We start from the raw sequence: 15,309 nt of genomic DNA, 5'->3' as shown, positions 1-15,309 counted from the left end.
TCACGAATAACCCGAACCTAACGATTTAGGTGACACTTATCTGTCGGTGAAAGCAAATTTTACGTTAGGTATCCCTTAAATTGACTTAGGTGACACTTAAATTTTACGGGTTGTTGTTGAAAACGGGCATTAGTTTAATATTTCGCGTGACATATAATTATAATTTTAAAGACATTCGACTCGACCCTAAACTACTATTAATAAAGTTCATTTTACCTAACGCTTGTTAGAATTTTATAATCAAACATAACGAAAAGGAGCTACAAGTTTGGCAGTTGTTTTTAATTTGAGTCAGTTTTTAACCAATTATAAATAATCCAATTTCCAACAAAAAAAAAGTTGGTCATCAACAATCCCTTTAAGAATTAAATACCTCTTCATAGACAAATATACTTAGATATTCATAATAGAACGTGCAAAGCTTATAATTAATACAAATTACTTATATAACGGTTTAATAAATTAATATTTGTACATATACATTATACATACTTATTATGATCTTAAGATACCTACCGTTAATTAAATAATTTATTAACATGAGTTTACGTTGTATATGATCGATTTTTAAGAATGACAATATACTATAATTCGATACTATATTATGAGTAGATAATAATAAAATTCATAGCCTCATTATATTACATTTACTACACATTTGCGTCAGTTTACATTATATAGAGAATGTAGGTCAAACCGATTTTAAACACAATTTAATACAAAAATAATTTAGTATAATCTCTTGGTATATCTTAACAAATTTCATTAAGCTAGACGAATATATTGAGACAGGATGTTTTTTTCGTGTCTGCAATAATATAACAATCCGATTTCGTTAATAACGTTCAATAGTTTAACAAAAAAAAAAAAGTTCTATTCGATTACGGTTTTCAAAAGAAACACATAACATGTAATCCAACAATTTCAAGTTAACGGTTATTTATTATTTTTGGAACGAAGTTCCTTATCGCGCGTTGTGAAATGGGGCTAGACGGAAAAAATTCTTACGAAAAGTTGTCACGACACTTTTTGCTAGAGTTGTGAGCCGTCCGGCGTGCGCGTGGTTCTCTGTCTGTCTCTCTCTAACTTAACACTTCGTTCCATCATGACATCGCTCAAGTTTTTATATTTTTATACATATCCCTATATATATTTAAAATATGTTTATAATTATATGCGTACATCAATAGATCGCAATAAAGCACCGAAGAATATTGGCACTGATTTAAATTATAGATAATTTTATTATTTATAATTTTAATATACTTACATAATGTATCATATTAATCTGCAATATATAAAAAGTTCTTATCTAATATCAAAAACATTATAGATATATTACATACATACCTTTATACTTTATAGCATATGTATGTGCAAATTTGTAAAGATTTAAGACCCTTACTAGAAGCCGGTGTAATACCCGAGTCTTTAACATGTGAAGTAATTGACTTAATTCTTTAGTAGTAATAGAATTCTATTTATATTTACGTCAGTTAAGTGTCGTTATTAATTTATTATAATTACGAAGGAATAATATTTGTTTTATAATATTCCATTTAATTGAAATAAGACTAGAAATAATATCAGACAGTTTACTTAAAATAATTACATAATAAGAACATAATATGAATAATTATTAACATTTTGAGAATGTTTTTATTGTTTGTAAAATTTAAAAATAGCTAAAATTAGCCTTAGTGTGTTCGCAGTTAGGTACATATTTCTATATCTATGGTTTCAAAAGTCTTATTCGTATTATTAAACTTTTGCATTTTATATTAATCTGCGAAATTCCAGACTAAAAATTAATCCCTCCTTTTGATTGCCACGTACATAGACAGTAAAAGCTGCGTTGTTATATTAAACCATACTATAATATTGCAACAATTTAACATTAAATAAATCAAATCAATAGAAGCACTATAATTATATAGATTTTTATACGAAAAAACTTAATGAAAAATGTCGTTCTCGCTGACGAGTCGAGTTAAAATCTCTTTTTTGCAGATCATTTTAAAGTGAAGTAAGTGTAACACTTTGCATAATAAATAATATGATTTGATCCGCGTAAAAAATTCAACCTGCCGATTATTTTTAGAAAAAAAATATATTCATAGATTACAAAGTAGCTATAGATCTGCCATATGTGTTTTAGTATGTAATTTTATTATAAGGTCGCTAATCACATTGTATGTAAAAAATCTACGACTTGTATCTCAATACGACAATAATAATAGCTGGCCATCTCACAATTAGTTCTTCATGCATTTTAAAGATAAGCACCATATCTGAAAATAAGTTTAAATTAGTAATTAATATATGCACAATAAATATAAATTGTAAGTCATGCGATTATCAAACTCAAAAAAGAAACATTTTCATGCTCATTAAAAAAAAAACTAAAATTCATGCTATCCCTTCACTTTTAGTATGTTTTTTTGGAACTTCAACAATATGTATATACATATATATTAATAAAAAAAATATCAAAAAGCGAAATCGAAACATGCGTCAATCGCCTTGAACATATCTGTTTTAAAATGTTCATAATATTACGTTGTTAAAATACACACCTCATTTAATATCCCAAAAATGACCTATTGAAACAAATAAAGTATTCAACAAATATTTATTATTGGCAGTACAAGAATCGCAATTCATACAATATTACACTAGCGTACATTTACAATAATTGTTACTCACAAAATTAAACAAAACAACGTTTAATGAATACAATTTACAAACGAAACTGTACCATTTTTGTTGTTTAAATAATAATTATTTTATATTAAAACAATTTATTTTCCTTGCGCTAAGAAAACTTTCTTACCCATGGCATAAACGTTCTTGATCATTTCAATACATTATTTATGATTACTCGAAAACACACGCCCTGATTGACCAGAGATTCTTTTCTGTTAGATTCTTTTTCGATTCTTCGTTTCTCTTAATGATAATTCTCCTCTTTTAATGATGACATTACATATTCATCAAACATCGGTCGATCAGGACTTCAAAACATATGTACATTTTTCAGGAAAAACTATGGTACTACAAAGCTAGCATTTCAAATACACTTTAAAATAACACTTAGAACTTTCCAGAAACAAAACTATAAAACTACCAAACTCGCAACTCTTCAATACAGAAATATCAAAACACAACACGTAATGTATTCAAGAACAAAAATAAGTTATTTATTCGAGAATTATATGGCAAAATCGTCAAACAATGTACAAAAATTTTTTTTTATGAGTACTACAACTCCTTTACCTGACACGAGAGTGTAAAGCAGCCCTTTCCTCCGCGGGAGTATCCCTCAGGAAGGAGGAAGACAGGTTGAGTACCACCATGAGGCAGCAGAGGAGCAGTGGCCCTAAAATAGCTCCTTCTGGCCCTAAGTAGAATATACCACCGGCAATTGCTAAACCGGTTACATAGGGGTGACCACCACTGGAAAAGTGAAATTAATTATAGGACATCTTTTGATACTCGTGTGTGAGGGCTAATTTTTATTAAATGGTGACTATGATTAAAATTTACAATAGTAAAGAAGTAAAAAGATTTTTTTTAATAAATTAAATATAGACGCCAAAAGTAATAGACTACAAGCCCGCATAGGAAAAAAATATGGGTCAAATGAACCACCAGGGGACATATCTAGAACGATAGCAGAGCAAAAAATAATAAGATTCATCACTATGCCGTCACTTGTAAGCTGTCCAACTGAGTGCAGATGAGAATTGAAAAGTACAGGTAGACTCGGTAAATTTTGGTCATTTGACCATGTACGGCATTCTTAACCATCGATAGATCCATTAAAAATAATAAGAAACCGCTCAGTGCCGTACAAAAATGGTGGTCCACCAAGTCGGAATTTTTATTTAGTTTCCGAGAGTTACCGGGGGTAAATTTGGTCATTTGACCATGTACGGCATCTGTGTCATACTATGCCTATACTGCTTTTAATCCATTATTCCGCAACGCCGTACAAAAATCATGGGGACAAGGGGAAAAAATCGAGAGTTGCAATCCCCTCTCTTTCCCCACTCCAGGGGGTCATTTGACTAAGTACGGCTTCGGTTCCAAAACATTATCTAGCACTCAAAAGTACTATTAAAAGCAATGCCGTCAAAAAATAATTGTTCTTTTAAATGTATACCAATAATCATCTTAATTTCATCGAATTCTTGATATAAAGAGCTGTAAGGTCATTTGACCCTGTACGGGAACTTTTTTTTTAACATGATATTGTAAAATTCAATTGTTGTATAGTATTGCCGTTCAAAAGAAACCGTTCTAAAAAAAGTTATAGAGAAATGCAAAAACAGAAATTTTGTAAAAGTTTAAACATCGTAGATTAATGAAATATAATAGTTTTCTACACTTTATTCGTTGTTTTAAATAGTATTAACATAGATAAATTAGGAAAAAACGATGCCGTACATTTTTGTGCAGACCACATCTTTTAGGCTGATGAAAGCGACGAAAGCTACAATTTTAAGGGTGCTTTATGGCCATTTGATACAGTACGGCATTAACATATTTTTACCCAACTACGGCAAAGCAAAAGGAGGGTTATGATTTTGACAGGTCATGTATGTATGTTCATCTATTCCCTCGTAACTTCTAAACTACTTATCAGAATTCGACAAATGACATATCATTAGAAGCGTCTGAATTGTTCACTGGATAACCAGCGACCAGCTAGCTAAAGGCTATATGGGGTTTCACAAAATCTAATGTGGCGCCCTCTAGCGGACAAAACATACAGAGTAAAAAAATAAAGTTGAGATAAATATGCCGTGTTTGGTATCATTTGAAAGCGCTTTACTTGTACATTTTGAATATGTATATATTACTAGCATTTGCTTGTGACTTTACCTGTATTCATGGGCTGATTGCATATAATTCACATCTTTTCGTTCATAGCTTCTTTATTAGTTCATCAATTTAACGGAGTCCATTCCACCTGACTCCGACTTTCCAAAGTGATAATTAACCACCTCGAGCTTCTTAATATTAATGTATATTTATATTTTATTATCAAAATATAAAGCAAAAATTTCGTTATATGGATTTTTTCTTTTTCAGATTTTTCCCCTTTGAACCAACGAAAATGTACGGCACATGAAAAAATATTATCTATGCATAAAATACTTTAAAAATAAATTTATTTCGTGTTGTGTCAAATGACCCCCTGGAGTGGGGAAAGAGAGGGGATTACAACTCTCGATTTTTTCCCCTTGTCCCCATGATTTTTGTACGGCGTTGCGGAATAATGGATTAAAAGCAGTATAGGCATAGTATGACACAGATGCCGTACATGGTCAAATGACCAAATTTACCCCCGGTAACTCTCGGAAATTAAATAAAAATTCCGACTTTGTGGACCACCATTTTTGTACGGCACTGAGCGGTTTCTTATTATTTTTAATGGATCTATCGATGGTTAAGAATGCCGTACATGGTCAAATGACCAAAATTTACCGAGTCTACCTGTACTTTTCAATTCTCATCTGCACTCAGTTGGACAGCTTACAAGTGACGGCATAGTGATGAATCTTATTATTTTTTGCTCTGCTATCGTTCTAGATATGTCCCCTGGTGGTTCATTTGACCCATATTTTTTTCCTATGCGGGCTTGTAGTCTATAAATATAAATAAATATTTCAGGACAATTTTCACACACGGCACGATCTGATCCCATACTAAGCTTTCGCTTGTGTTATGTGTTATTGCGCTTGTGTATGTGTTATGTTGTATAATAACGCATTTTTTATAAATTAGCACTCACTCTTTAATCTCAGCATATACAGCGGCATCAAGGAAAGCGATGGGCGCCGCTTGAGCTATCGGTAGCATACAGGCCGCCATCGGTCTGCCTTGGAGCCACACATCCAACGCTGCAGGTATACCCGCCAAATAGGGACCTAGAAACGGCGCTGCACCTAACACAGCCGCTAACACTGAAATAAAGATAATACGTGTATTATATTGAATACTAGTATCGCAACTTTGCTCGCATGGTCAAAGAAAAATAACAGTAATATCTTATAATATATATATAAATCTCGTGTCACAAAGTTTGTCCTCAATGGACTCCTAAACCACTTAACCGATTATAATAAAATTCGCACACCATGTGCAGTTCGATCCAACTTGAGAGATAGGATAGTTTAAACATGTAGGTACCACGGGCGAAGCCGGGGCGAACCTAGGAATATACGAAATTCGACGAATATAGGAAACTAGCTTCCGCCCACGAATTTGTACGTGCATCCCCGTTTTTCCCCGTTCCCGCAAGAATTTCGGGAAATCCTTTCTTAGCGGATGCCTACGTCCTAACATCTACCTGCATGCCAAATTTCAGCCCGATACGTCCAATGGTTTGGGCTGTGCGTTGATAGATCACTATATCAGTCACCTTTGAGTTTTATATATATAGATTTAGTAGTATCGCAGTGTTTCAAATGTGCATGATAATGGATCTTCCAGTTTACTGCGGTTAAAAGAAGGCCATGTCAAGCCATCTAGCAATATCTCCAAACAGAAAAATCGTCGTAGAAGAAAAACAAACTCATTTTCACAATCAAAGGTGAAGACGAATCACACCAAAATAAATATAGTATCTTGACTGATTGATTTTGATTTACTGTTTTTTTCGTATATTTCATGGGCTATCCTATATCAGAGAAAATGCAAGCGCAGCCACAAGGTGAAGCTGTTGCGTTAATATTTATTTAATTGAGTAAATAAAAAATGGTAATGGGTGATTAAGAAATATACGGTTATAAAGGCCGATTCAATTAATATTGTTGTGCGTACAAGCATGTCCTTCGCCTTCTTGACCGTGACAGTAGTTTGCACATATTGTGTGTAATTCTGTTATGTGCTTCCAAACAAGTGCGAAAAAGATAATATATTTAAGTGTCCATGAAATCCATCGACCAAATATACAACACTAACAAAATCTTGCAACGTATTCAATTTGAATGGACCGATAGTTTTGTGTCAAATTATAATTTGAAATTAACTCGCCTTTATTACTTATGTATGTGTGTAATTGAATCCTTCAGGATCAATTTTGACCCACTTAAAATGACACTTATGTCTAAACAGGAGTGCAGCGCTTATTACTTATTAAAATGACAATTTTTTTGATTAGATTAAAAACCACAACTTATAATCATTAAAGAGCTACGGGTAAAAACATAAAACCAAAAAGAAAATTAAACTAAAAGTAAACGCAGAAGCCAGACTTATCTGTGAATAATAATATTGAAATATAATTAAACGCATAAATTTAAATAAGGTTAATAATAATATTTGATAGTAAAAGTAGTGTTTACGAATTATAGCTATAGCAGATACTAAGTTTGGGGGCAAAAAAGTCAACGAAATAGGTGAAACGGTTTTATTTCAAAACAACGATAATGCCAATCAAGTTTCATTTTTATTGTCATTCTGACGCGGCGTTCGCAATTGGGCGTATACATATTTATAAAAGTCTAATGCCTTCTGCTTGTCGTACGCAACATTATTTCTACAATGACTGCCGACACAACGGTTGATGTAATCTTCTCTCGGTGGCGATTTGTTCTCATCTTGTCTGCTTCGTGACCTGCCCGTGCTTCTAAGCGTTTCTACAAAGTCTTTAGAAGAATCGAACACGACTTTGACAGTCGTCCTGTTTGTCATATTCAAGTGGCTGTCCCGCAAAAGATCATCCTTATCGATAGCCGTCATAGCGGCACTAGCGTCGCCGGAGCGGGAGTTAGCTTGCCTTATCAAATAGAATGTTGGAGCCGGCTCCGTGACATCTTCGTCTGTTGTCACTTCAATATTCGTATTATTAGAATTCTTATCATAATACAGTAAGCACATAACTTGGGGGTCAAGGTTCAAATGACACATATCGCTCTCTTGTAGCAGTTTAACTATTTCGATGGGCAAAATACAAGGAGCCAAAAAACATGTATTGTTATTGGCTATGTTCAAAATTAATCCGTTCAATTCACTATTGCATCCGGTAGTTGGTGAATTAAGAAACGCAATATTTCGACATTTACAGTCTATTTTGTTTTCACGAAATATAATCTGGGTACCGGCATTTTTACAACTTGAATAGTTAAAAAATAGAGAATACGGTTCCACACTCTGTATGTTATTCCTTGAAAAATTTATTTGTTTCTTGCTCGTTCTTCTTTTCAAACACTTGATACTTTCCAATGCATTGCTTTTTAGAAACTCGATGTTATTATTTATTATATCGGTGTTTAGCGCATTTGTTATTATGCCATTTGCATTTATTTCTTTAAACAAATTTCCGGCGATAAACACACTATCTGCTGTAACGTTTATCCCGTTCGCTCGTATGGTATTAAAAACATTGTACGATAATCTGACTGTTGACGCTTGAATAATGATTCCTTTGAAGTCCAAATTAGTAATTTTACTGTTTATCATTGTAAACACAGAATTATCACTGCTCATAATCGCTTCAATACCTTGCGTATAAATATCAGTAATGGTAACATTTTCGAATTCAATATTTTTGATCCCACTCACGTTAAATATAGCTTTTGTGTTGATAGAGTTGATTTTACTATTTACAATTCTCAACTTGTTCATAGATGTCGATCCTAGACATTTAAGCTCAGTACTAGTAGTGGGCGATTTGAAAGTGTTTCTTGGAAATGACACTACTTCCCTCACATTTTCAATAACAACTTCGGGAGGTGTCTGCAATAAGGACGTCGCAGAAAGAGATATAAACTCAAGCCGGTCGCAATCTTTCACTTTAAATCTCTGTAATCGAGACGATCTTTGCAATAAGGGACAATCTAGGACGACCCTCAAATCGCGACAATTTTGTACCGTCACACTGACGATATTATCCGTATAATAATCCTTTAGGTGGATGATGAAGTCCTAGAACAAAATAGCCTATTAATATATGATAATATATGATACATACAATGTATATATTTGACTTAATGTATATTATAGATTATTGGATTATTGCACTTACGTTGCTTTTAACCGCCGAACAGGTGTAAACGATCTCATTTGGAACACTATTCACACAAGACCACTCAGTATTATGGCAACTAGTGAAGTTAATCCTCACACCAAACACGACATTCAGCAACACAACAAAAACTATGAATAGCCTCTTGCCAGTCATTGTAAGGCGATGCTTAATCATGTTTTACTATGCATCTTGTGTAACAATTTATCGAATAACACGAGCTATAAAAATGTCACACCGGCTACGAATGAACGACATCTCGAGATAAGTGTTTGCTAAAATATGTTCGAAAAAAATAATTGAGCATTTATCAGTTGCGAATTGTGGCCGACTTAATCGAAAGCTCAATGACCCGATTTAGTTCGAATTTGGCGCGACCAGGAAATATATGCAATTATGTAAGTGATAACGTTGGATTTTATGGGCTTTTATTCTATTTACGGCCACGTTATTTTAAGATATTGAAAGTAAGACAGAAGATGGATTATGAGTAAACAGGAAATAAAATTAAAATTCAATGAAATTTCATTTAAATGTTATTTTTAACAACAATTTTATAAACCATTCGTTACATAATTCATCACTTATAATCGTGCATTGTGTTATAACTCGCATAAGAACTACCTACGTAACGTGCTATTTTGAATGAAACGGGGAATTTCAGACATAAATTACCGCTAAGATAAGGTAGTTCGTCATTTAATTTATATCTGCTACGTCCTGTTATCAACCGGATTATAATAAGTCTAATTGTTGCCTTCATAGGTTTCAAAATACAAGACCAATATAAAAAACACAAGTACTCCAATTTTTAAAATTATCAAACAATAAACAAACATACATAATTTCGCACTTAGCAACGATATTAAAAAGTTTGTTAAGCTTACCAGAAGGCAAATAGACAACTTTGGCGCCAAACAGATTGTGCACCAACCACGTCCATAGACCGTAGAACAACGCCATTTTGAATGACGCTCTGAATACCTGGAACGTTTTTTGAAGTATTTATAACCTCCTCCTTTTTTTTAAGTCGGTTAAAAATACATTTGAAACTAGTACATGTAATAGGAATTTTCGATTACTGGTGGAAAAAGAATCTTTTGCTATTACAATGAGCAAGTTTTTTAATAGTACGTTTTTGTTTAAAATGTACGCAAGAACCATGTATATTTGCATTTTATTAGATTGTACTTATAAGTCTTTAAATGCCTTAAATATTTTTTGTTACGTGCCTTCCGAAAGATGAAGTACATTGCTTAAATTAATAAAATAATTATTTTGTTAGGCCTTGTCCAATAGAAAATGTACCTTGTTACTATAACATTAAGGTATAAAATCTAAATTACCTGATTAATCGCAACAGACAAAGCAATACCGAGTTTAGGACCGAAGTTGGGTTGAACTCTCGTTATGACTTCCACTGGTTTGTAAAGAGCGTTGCTTGACGCCAAAAGGTAGAAAAGGGTTGTAAAAAACACTACCTGTTAACAGAAAAATGGAAATATTTTGATTACTAAGTTTATTTTTAATATATTTTTATTAAACTTCGCTAGATACTGTATGATTTAATTTTAAAATTTTTTACTAGCAATGGTATTGGTAACCAATAATTTCGATAAAATTTTGATCATATTCAAATATAAATAGATCATATCCAAGTAGGAAACAAACGTGATTTACATAATATGACGTTAAAATCATAACTGAATGTTAATTAGGGAGTGAAAATCGCATTACGCCATCTGTCTCTTTTTACTCGCGAATGCGCAGTAATATTTCTGGTATTTATATGTATACGACTTTAAACTGTTTTTTTGTTATTAAAACCACTCACCAAATTAATAATCATATTAATAATAGCTCCACCACCGCTGAACAGTATTGACGTGAAAGCGCCCAACGATCCCGCAAGCAAGGATACGTTGCTCGCTAGCGGCGCCCAGATACCGCTCGCGATTGCACTCAATGTACCCACGTTGGCTTGCACCCAACTAACTATACCCGTGTAGTCGAATAAGCCTGTAAATGTTATAAAATATTTAGGAAACGACTATACGAGACTCTAAAGTCTGTATAAGCAACATTGAGATATACATATGGAGACGACACCGCCTACATCACTTATGTTCCGCTCAACATACGCCATATGGCGTAACTGCACGCTCATTTTTTATTTGTTTTAAAGTGAAACGTATCAAATATGCCTTCGTGTGTGTTACGATATTGCACAAATAATACGGAAAAGTGCAAAGGAATAACTTTCATCGGTAAGTACCTAACTAGATAATAATTTTTAAAACTTAGAGCAAAAAATGGCGCACAGATTTTGTTCGTGGTGTCTCTTCCATACGTAGTAATATTATCTCAATGATAAATAAGCAAAGACACGTTGCTCGCTAGCGGCGCCCAGATACCGCTCGCGATCGCACTCAATGTACCCACGTTGGCTTGCACCCAACTCACTATACCCGTGTAGTCGAAAAAGCCTGTAATTGTGTAATAAATTTCTCCATAGTCATAGAGTCTATAGGCACAAAGTATAGACAAAAAATAATAGTTTGGCTACATAATAATATATAAAATTTTCTTTTCAGTAAACCTATCACACTATAATATGTATTCATGGTGTCTTTTGTTTTAATACATTTTTCAAATATTATGTCAATGCTGTTATAGTAGAGTCATTTTAATAGGCAACATTATAACACTATAATAAACAATTGTACGTAATATATTTTTAGTACGGATAATAATGATGTTAAGTACAAAACAATCATATTTTTTTACAAAAAAATACAAATTAAATTGTAACAGTTTCTATATATCTCACCTGGTGCTTGAGTGAAATCGCTAACAAGGTTATCCCACGAGTCTTGTACAGCAGCGCTGTCAACTTGTGGGCCAACAGTTGCTGCGAAATGACCCGACACCCAACTTTGGTACACCCGATCCCACATTTCTAGCACTTGCTGTTCCACACGCGCAATTTTTTCGGGATCACCTTCCTTTAGGATGCTTTTTACCTATAGAAATATAAAAAAAAATCTCTATAGATATTGTTAGTTTTAAACAACGAAAATTTCGTTTATTTTAAATCCTCTATTCAACACTATTAGCAAATCTTAATAACTATAAAGTATTAAAATAATTTCGAAATGAAAAAGAGTTACTTACGTGTCGCATAACCTAATAAAAATCCAATGAGCAGCGAAAATAACATACAAAACAATGAGAAGACTACACTAGTGAAAAATAAGCTTTCAAATACAGCTAAGAAAAAGCATTCAAGATTTAAGATCGTTATAAAAGTTTTATTAGAATATACAAAAAATGGTAAACTCAAAAAACTGAAAAGTCTAACTATTACAAATAATGTAATAAATATTTATATAAATTGTTTTGGCATGTTAACAGTTAAATTTGCTTGGATAATATCCTATTAAGAACAATTCGATGCCATACTCACTCCGGTAGATATTCCTTCCCTGCCATAAGTGTATGCATTATCAATAAGAGAATCGAGCTTGTCCTCCCAACCCTCAGGTAAATACGCATGCAATGCGCTGTTCTGGACAAATGTACTGTTCAAAAGGCTCCCGCTAAGTTGAATAACGACTATTGCTTCTGAATATATCTAAAATGTAAAGTTGTAGCTTAATTATTAGATAGTAAGCCACTATCGAAAGTATATAAGACATGGATATTTTATGTAATATCTATGCTATCGAAAAGTAACAATTGACACATTTTTTTTAAAATAAATATTTGTAATTTTAATAAATGGTCAAGATGTATTTTTTATGTCATATAAATCAGTCGTGTTGTGTGTTTGTGTATCTAGTTATTTTTAATTATGAAAGGTATGAATGTAATAAATACTACTCTTTACTAAGAAGTAAAAAAATAGAGGTAATTTACCTGTATGCATATAAATACTGTAGCTACAGTCAGAAATAGAATGAGGCCAATAATAACAATGCAACTGGAAACAGTGTCTACAGATTCATATGCCATTGAAATTATACTTTGATTGCAAATAGATTGCATTTTGCGAATCCCTCTAATTTGGCCGGGTATTAGAGCTGATTGTCTGAAAAAAACATTGTTAAATATAATTTTACCTATTTAAATAAAATAATTTGTATTTGATTTGAAATATATGGTTAAATCACTGATGATGTTTAAAACTAATTTAATTTAATTATAACGTTTTTAAAATATATAGTATAAAATATACTTCTTACCTATTATTCCACCAATTGTTTATTTTAACCGTAACATTGTTGTAATGATTTTCAAAGAATAACCATACTCCAAAGAAATTGAGTAAATTCTTAATTATGTGTATTGCTAAAAAGATTAGTGTGATCGGCAATAACCAGATATGTTTCCATACAAGCATGCAGAAACAACCAAAGAATAAAAGTTTGAAATACAGAGCTGTCTCATCATCTGAGAAATTATTTCTTATGTAATTTTCATCAAGTGATCGTTGTTTGAAAGATGCTAGGAGGCGATTTTCGAATGCACTCTTCATTTTCATATTTGATAATGGGAGTGCAGATAGTGTTCGAGTTTTGAACAGCATTTTGGCGTGTTTTGGGGAATGTTGTGAAGGTTCGTTCCCAGTCCAACTGCCACGTTTGGCCGCATCTGGAGTTATGGGAGACGGAGATTCATCAGGTGTGGACTCTTTTTCACTGTCAACCTCTGGTATGCAATCCTTGGCTTTCTCATCAGGCTGATCATGTTGAACATTTGTTAGAACGCTGTGTATTGCAGACAATGTCGATGCTTCTGGATCTGTAAAAATACAAAAAATGTATTAATGTAAAAATATGAATTTATATGTTTTGTATTGCTGAACATCTGCATTTGATTTCATGCTTGGTGATATTAAATATTTCATAATTTCGAGCCTGTTTAGTTATTTACCGTACACATATGTATAAAAGTTTATTGGTAGATAAATTAGACTTACCTTTCATAAGCATTATTTTGTGCACATGTAACACTTCAAGCACAAATCCAGTTATAAAGATGCTTTGCAATACCACAAACATGTAGACTTTGTAAGCTCCAGCTAAACTGGCCAAAAAGCTGGCTATAACCAACCAGAGGATATGAGAAGTCACTCTGAATATCCCCTCTCTTTCAGGGCTCCATAATGTGTATACACTTATTATGTAGGCAAGTGCTATTGTTAGCGTCTGAAAATATTAAATTTTCTAATTAGTTGCTGATCCACTGTACTGTTGATACTACAATTTTGCCAGAATGTTTATGCTTTCATAAATAGCAAAGGTGTAGATAATATCTATTAAATAACTTTTCAAACAAAGCATACTATAGTATACTCACAATGTATGATGTACATAAACTGATGAGCAGTGTTGTGGAAAAGTTGATGAAGCCTGTGAACTGCCAAAATAAGCAGCAGAGACTTCTGGGTATTGCATTGTATAGCCATGGTAATACAAATATTGCTGATAGTAGTCCTATAATTGCCTGTTGAATATATATTTAACTATAGTAGAAATACCTTTCCAGTTCCAGTACTTCAACATTCACACAGGGTAACAGTGGTGACACAATGGTGGCAAAAAGTGATTAATATTTATAATTAATAAACATTTAATGCCAATTGAATTAGTCACATTTTACCTTACAAGCCTTACCTTATAATGTTCTCTAAATTGATAACCAACAGTATCAGAGGCAAAATTAACTATATTCACTGGAATAGTTAACAAGCCAACTATTACACATGAATTCGTTTTCCCTAAATTTTCTATCCATGTCTTGATTTTCTTAGATAATTTGTACTTAAAGGGATGAAGGAGCGAGCCCACTAGGAGTGCCCAAAATAGTGGTTTGAAAAATGGTTCTAATATTAGAAATAACACATATACAGCTGCGCAACATATAGCCAACACGAATAAAGCGAATGCATTGTAAAATCCGTGTTTCATAGGTTTCTCATTGCCTTCGGACAAACCGATAATATTAAAAATGTTGTCGAAAGGTGACTGCTGCATTGTTTATTCAATACAATAGAACTGAATATATTCATACGTTCAGAAGATAAACCATCACAACTTTTAATTTATGAGTACTGGTCTGAATGGATTATTATTTAAAAATTAAAACTACCTATTCAATGAGATCATCACACTAATTTCGGCACATATTATAATAGGTACGACACAGTTTGTATTCAAAAATTCAATACTGATTACTGACATTAATAATTGTGAATTGACATTTGGATT

At 32.7% G+C, this 15,309-nt stretch overlaps 2 protein-coding genes across 3 annotated transcripts; both read right to left on the bottom strand.

Annotated features, from left to right (window-relative positions):
• Positions 1 to 1,177: 1,177 nt before the first annotated feature.
• On the bottom strand, positions 1,178 to 15,262 carry LOC123699582 (transmembrane protein 245). Of its 2 annotated transcripts, none has more exons than XM_045646564.1 (13): positions 14,716 to 15,262; positions 14,399 to 14,545; positions 14,019 to 14,247; positions 13,282 to 13,840; positions 12,956 to 13,127; positions 12,504 to 12,671; positions 11,868 to 12,060; positions 10,872 to 11,056; positions 10,384 to 10,518; positions 9,925 to 10,021; positions 5,801 to 5,972; positions 3,277 to 3,456; positions 1,178 to 2,291 (listed from the first exon to the last, which is right to left on the bottom strand). In XM_045646564.1, exons 1-13 carry the CDS (start codon positions 15,073 to 15,075, stop codon positions 2,273 to 2,275), a joined length of 2,616 nt encoding a protein of 871 aa, XP_045502520.1. In that variant the 5' UTR covers positions 15,076 to 15,262; the 3' UTR covers positions 1,178 to 2,272. The 2 variants fall into 2 exon arrangements, with proteins under 2 accessions (XP_045502520.1, XP_045502521.1); XM_045646565.1 differs by lacking the exon at positions 1,178 to 2,291 and adding an exon at positions 2,560 to 2,600.
• LOC123699588 lies at positions 7,408 to 9,374 on the bottom strand. The gene is made up of 2 exons (XM_045646573.1): positions 9,038 to 9,374; positions 7,408 to 8,937 (listed from the first exon to the last, which is right to left on the bottom strand). Exons 1-2 carry the CDS (start codon positions 9,212 to 9,214, stop codon positions 7,447 to 7,449), a joined length of 1,668 nt encoding a protein of 555 aa, XP_045502529.1. The 5' UTR covers positions 9,215 to 9,374; the 3' UTR covers positions 7,408 to 7,446.
• Positions 15,263 to 15,309: the final 47 nt, after the last annotated feature.

Source organism: Colias croceus, chromosome 18 (assembly GCF_905220415.1).
Source record: "Colias croceus chromosome 18, ilColCroc2.1".
Lineage (NCBI taxonomy): Eukaryota > Metazoa > Arthropoda > Insecta > Lepidoptera > Pieridae > Colias > Colias croceus.
Note: the sequence above shows the minus strand (reverse complement) of the source record. Positions and strands in the feature narration are given on the sequence as shown.

Coding starts and splice junctions, on each gene's coding strand:
- LOC123699582 (XM_045646564.1), bottom strand. CDS start 15,075: ATGCAGCAGTCACCTTTCGACAACATTTTTAATATTATCGGTTTGTCC. Junction 14,248..14,398: donor GTTTATGTACATCATACATT/GTGAGTATACTA, acceptor TAATATTTTCAG/ACGCTAACAATAGCACTTGC. Junction 5,973..9,924: donor AGTTGTCTATTTGCCTTCTG/GTAAGCTTAACA, acceptor TCTTTATTTCAG/TGTTAGCGGCTGTGTTAGGT.
- LOC123699588 (XM_045646573.1), bottom strand. CDS start 9,214: ATGATTAAGCATCGCCTTACAATGACTGGCAAGAGGCTATTCATAGTT. Junction 8,938..9,037: donor GTTCGGCGGTTAAAAGCAAC/GTAAGTGCAATA, acceptor ATTTTGTTCTAG/GACTTCATCATCCACCTAAA.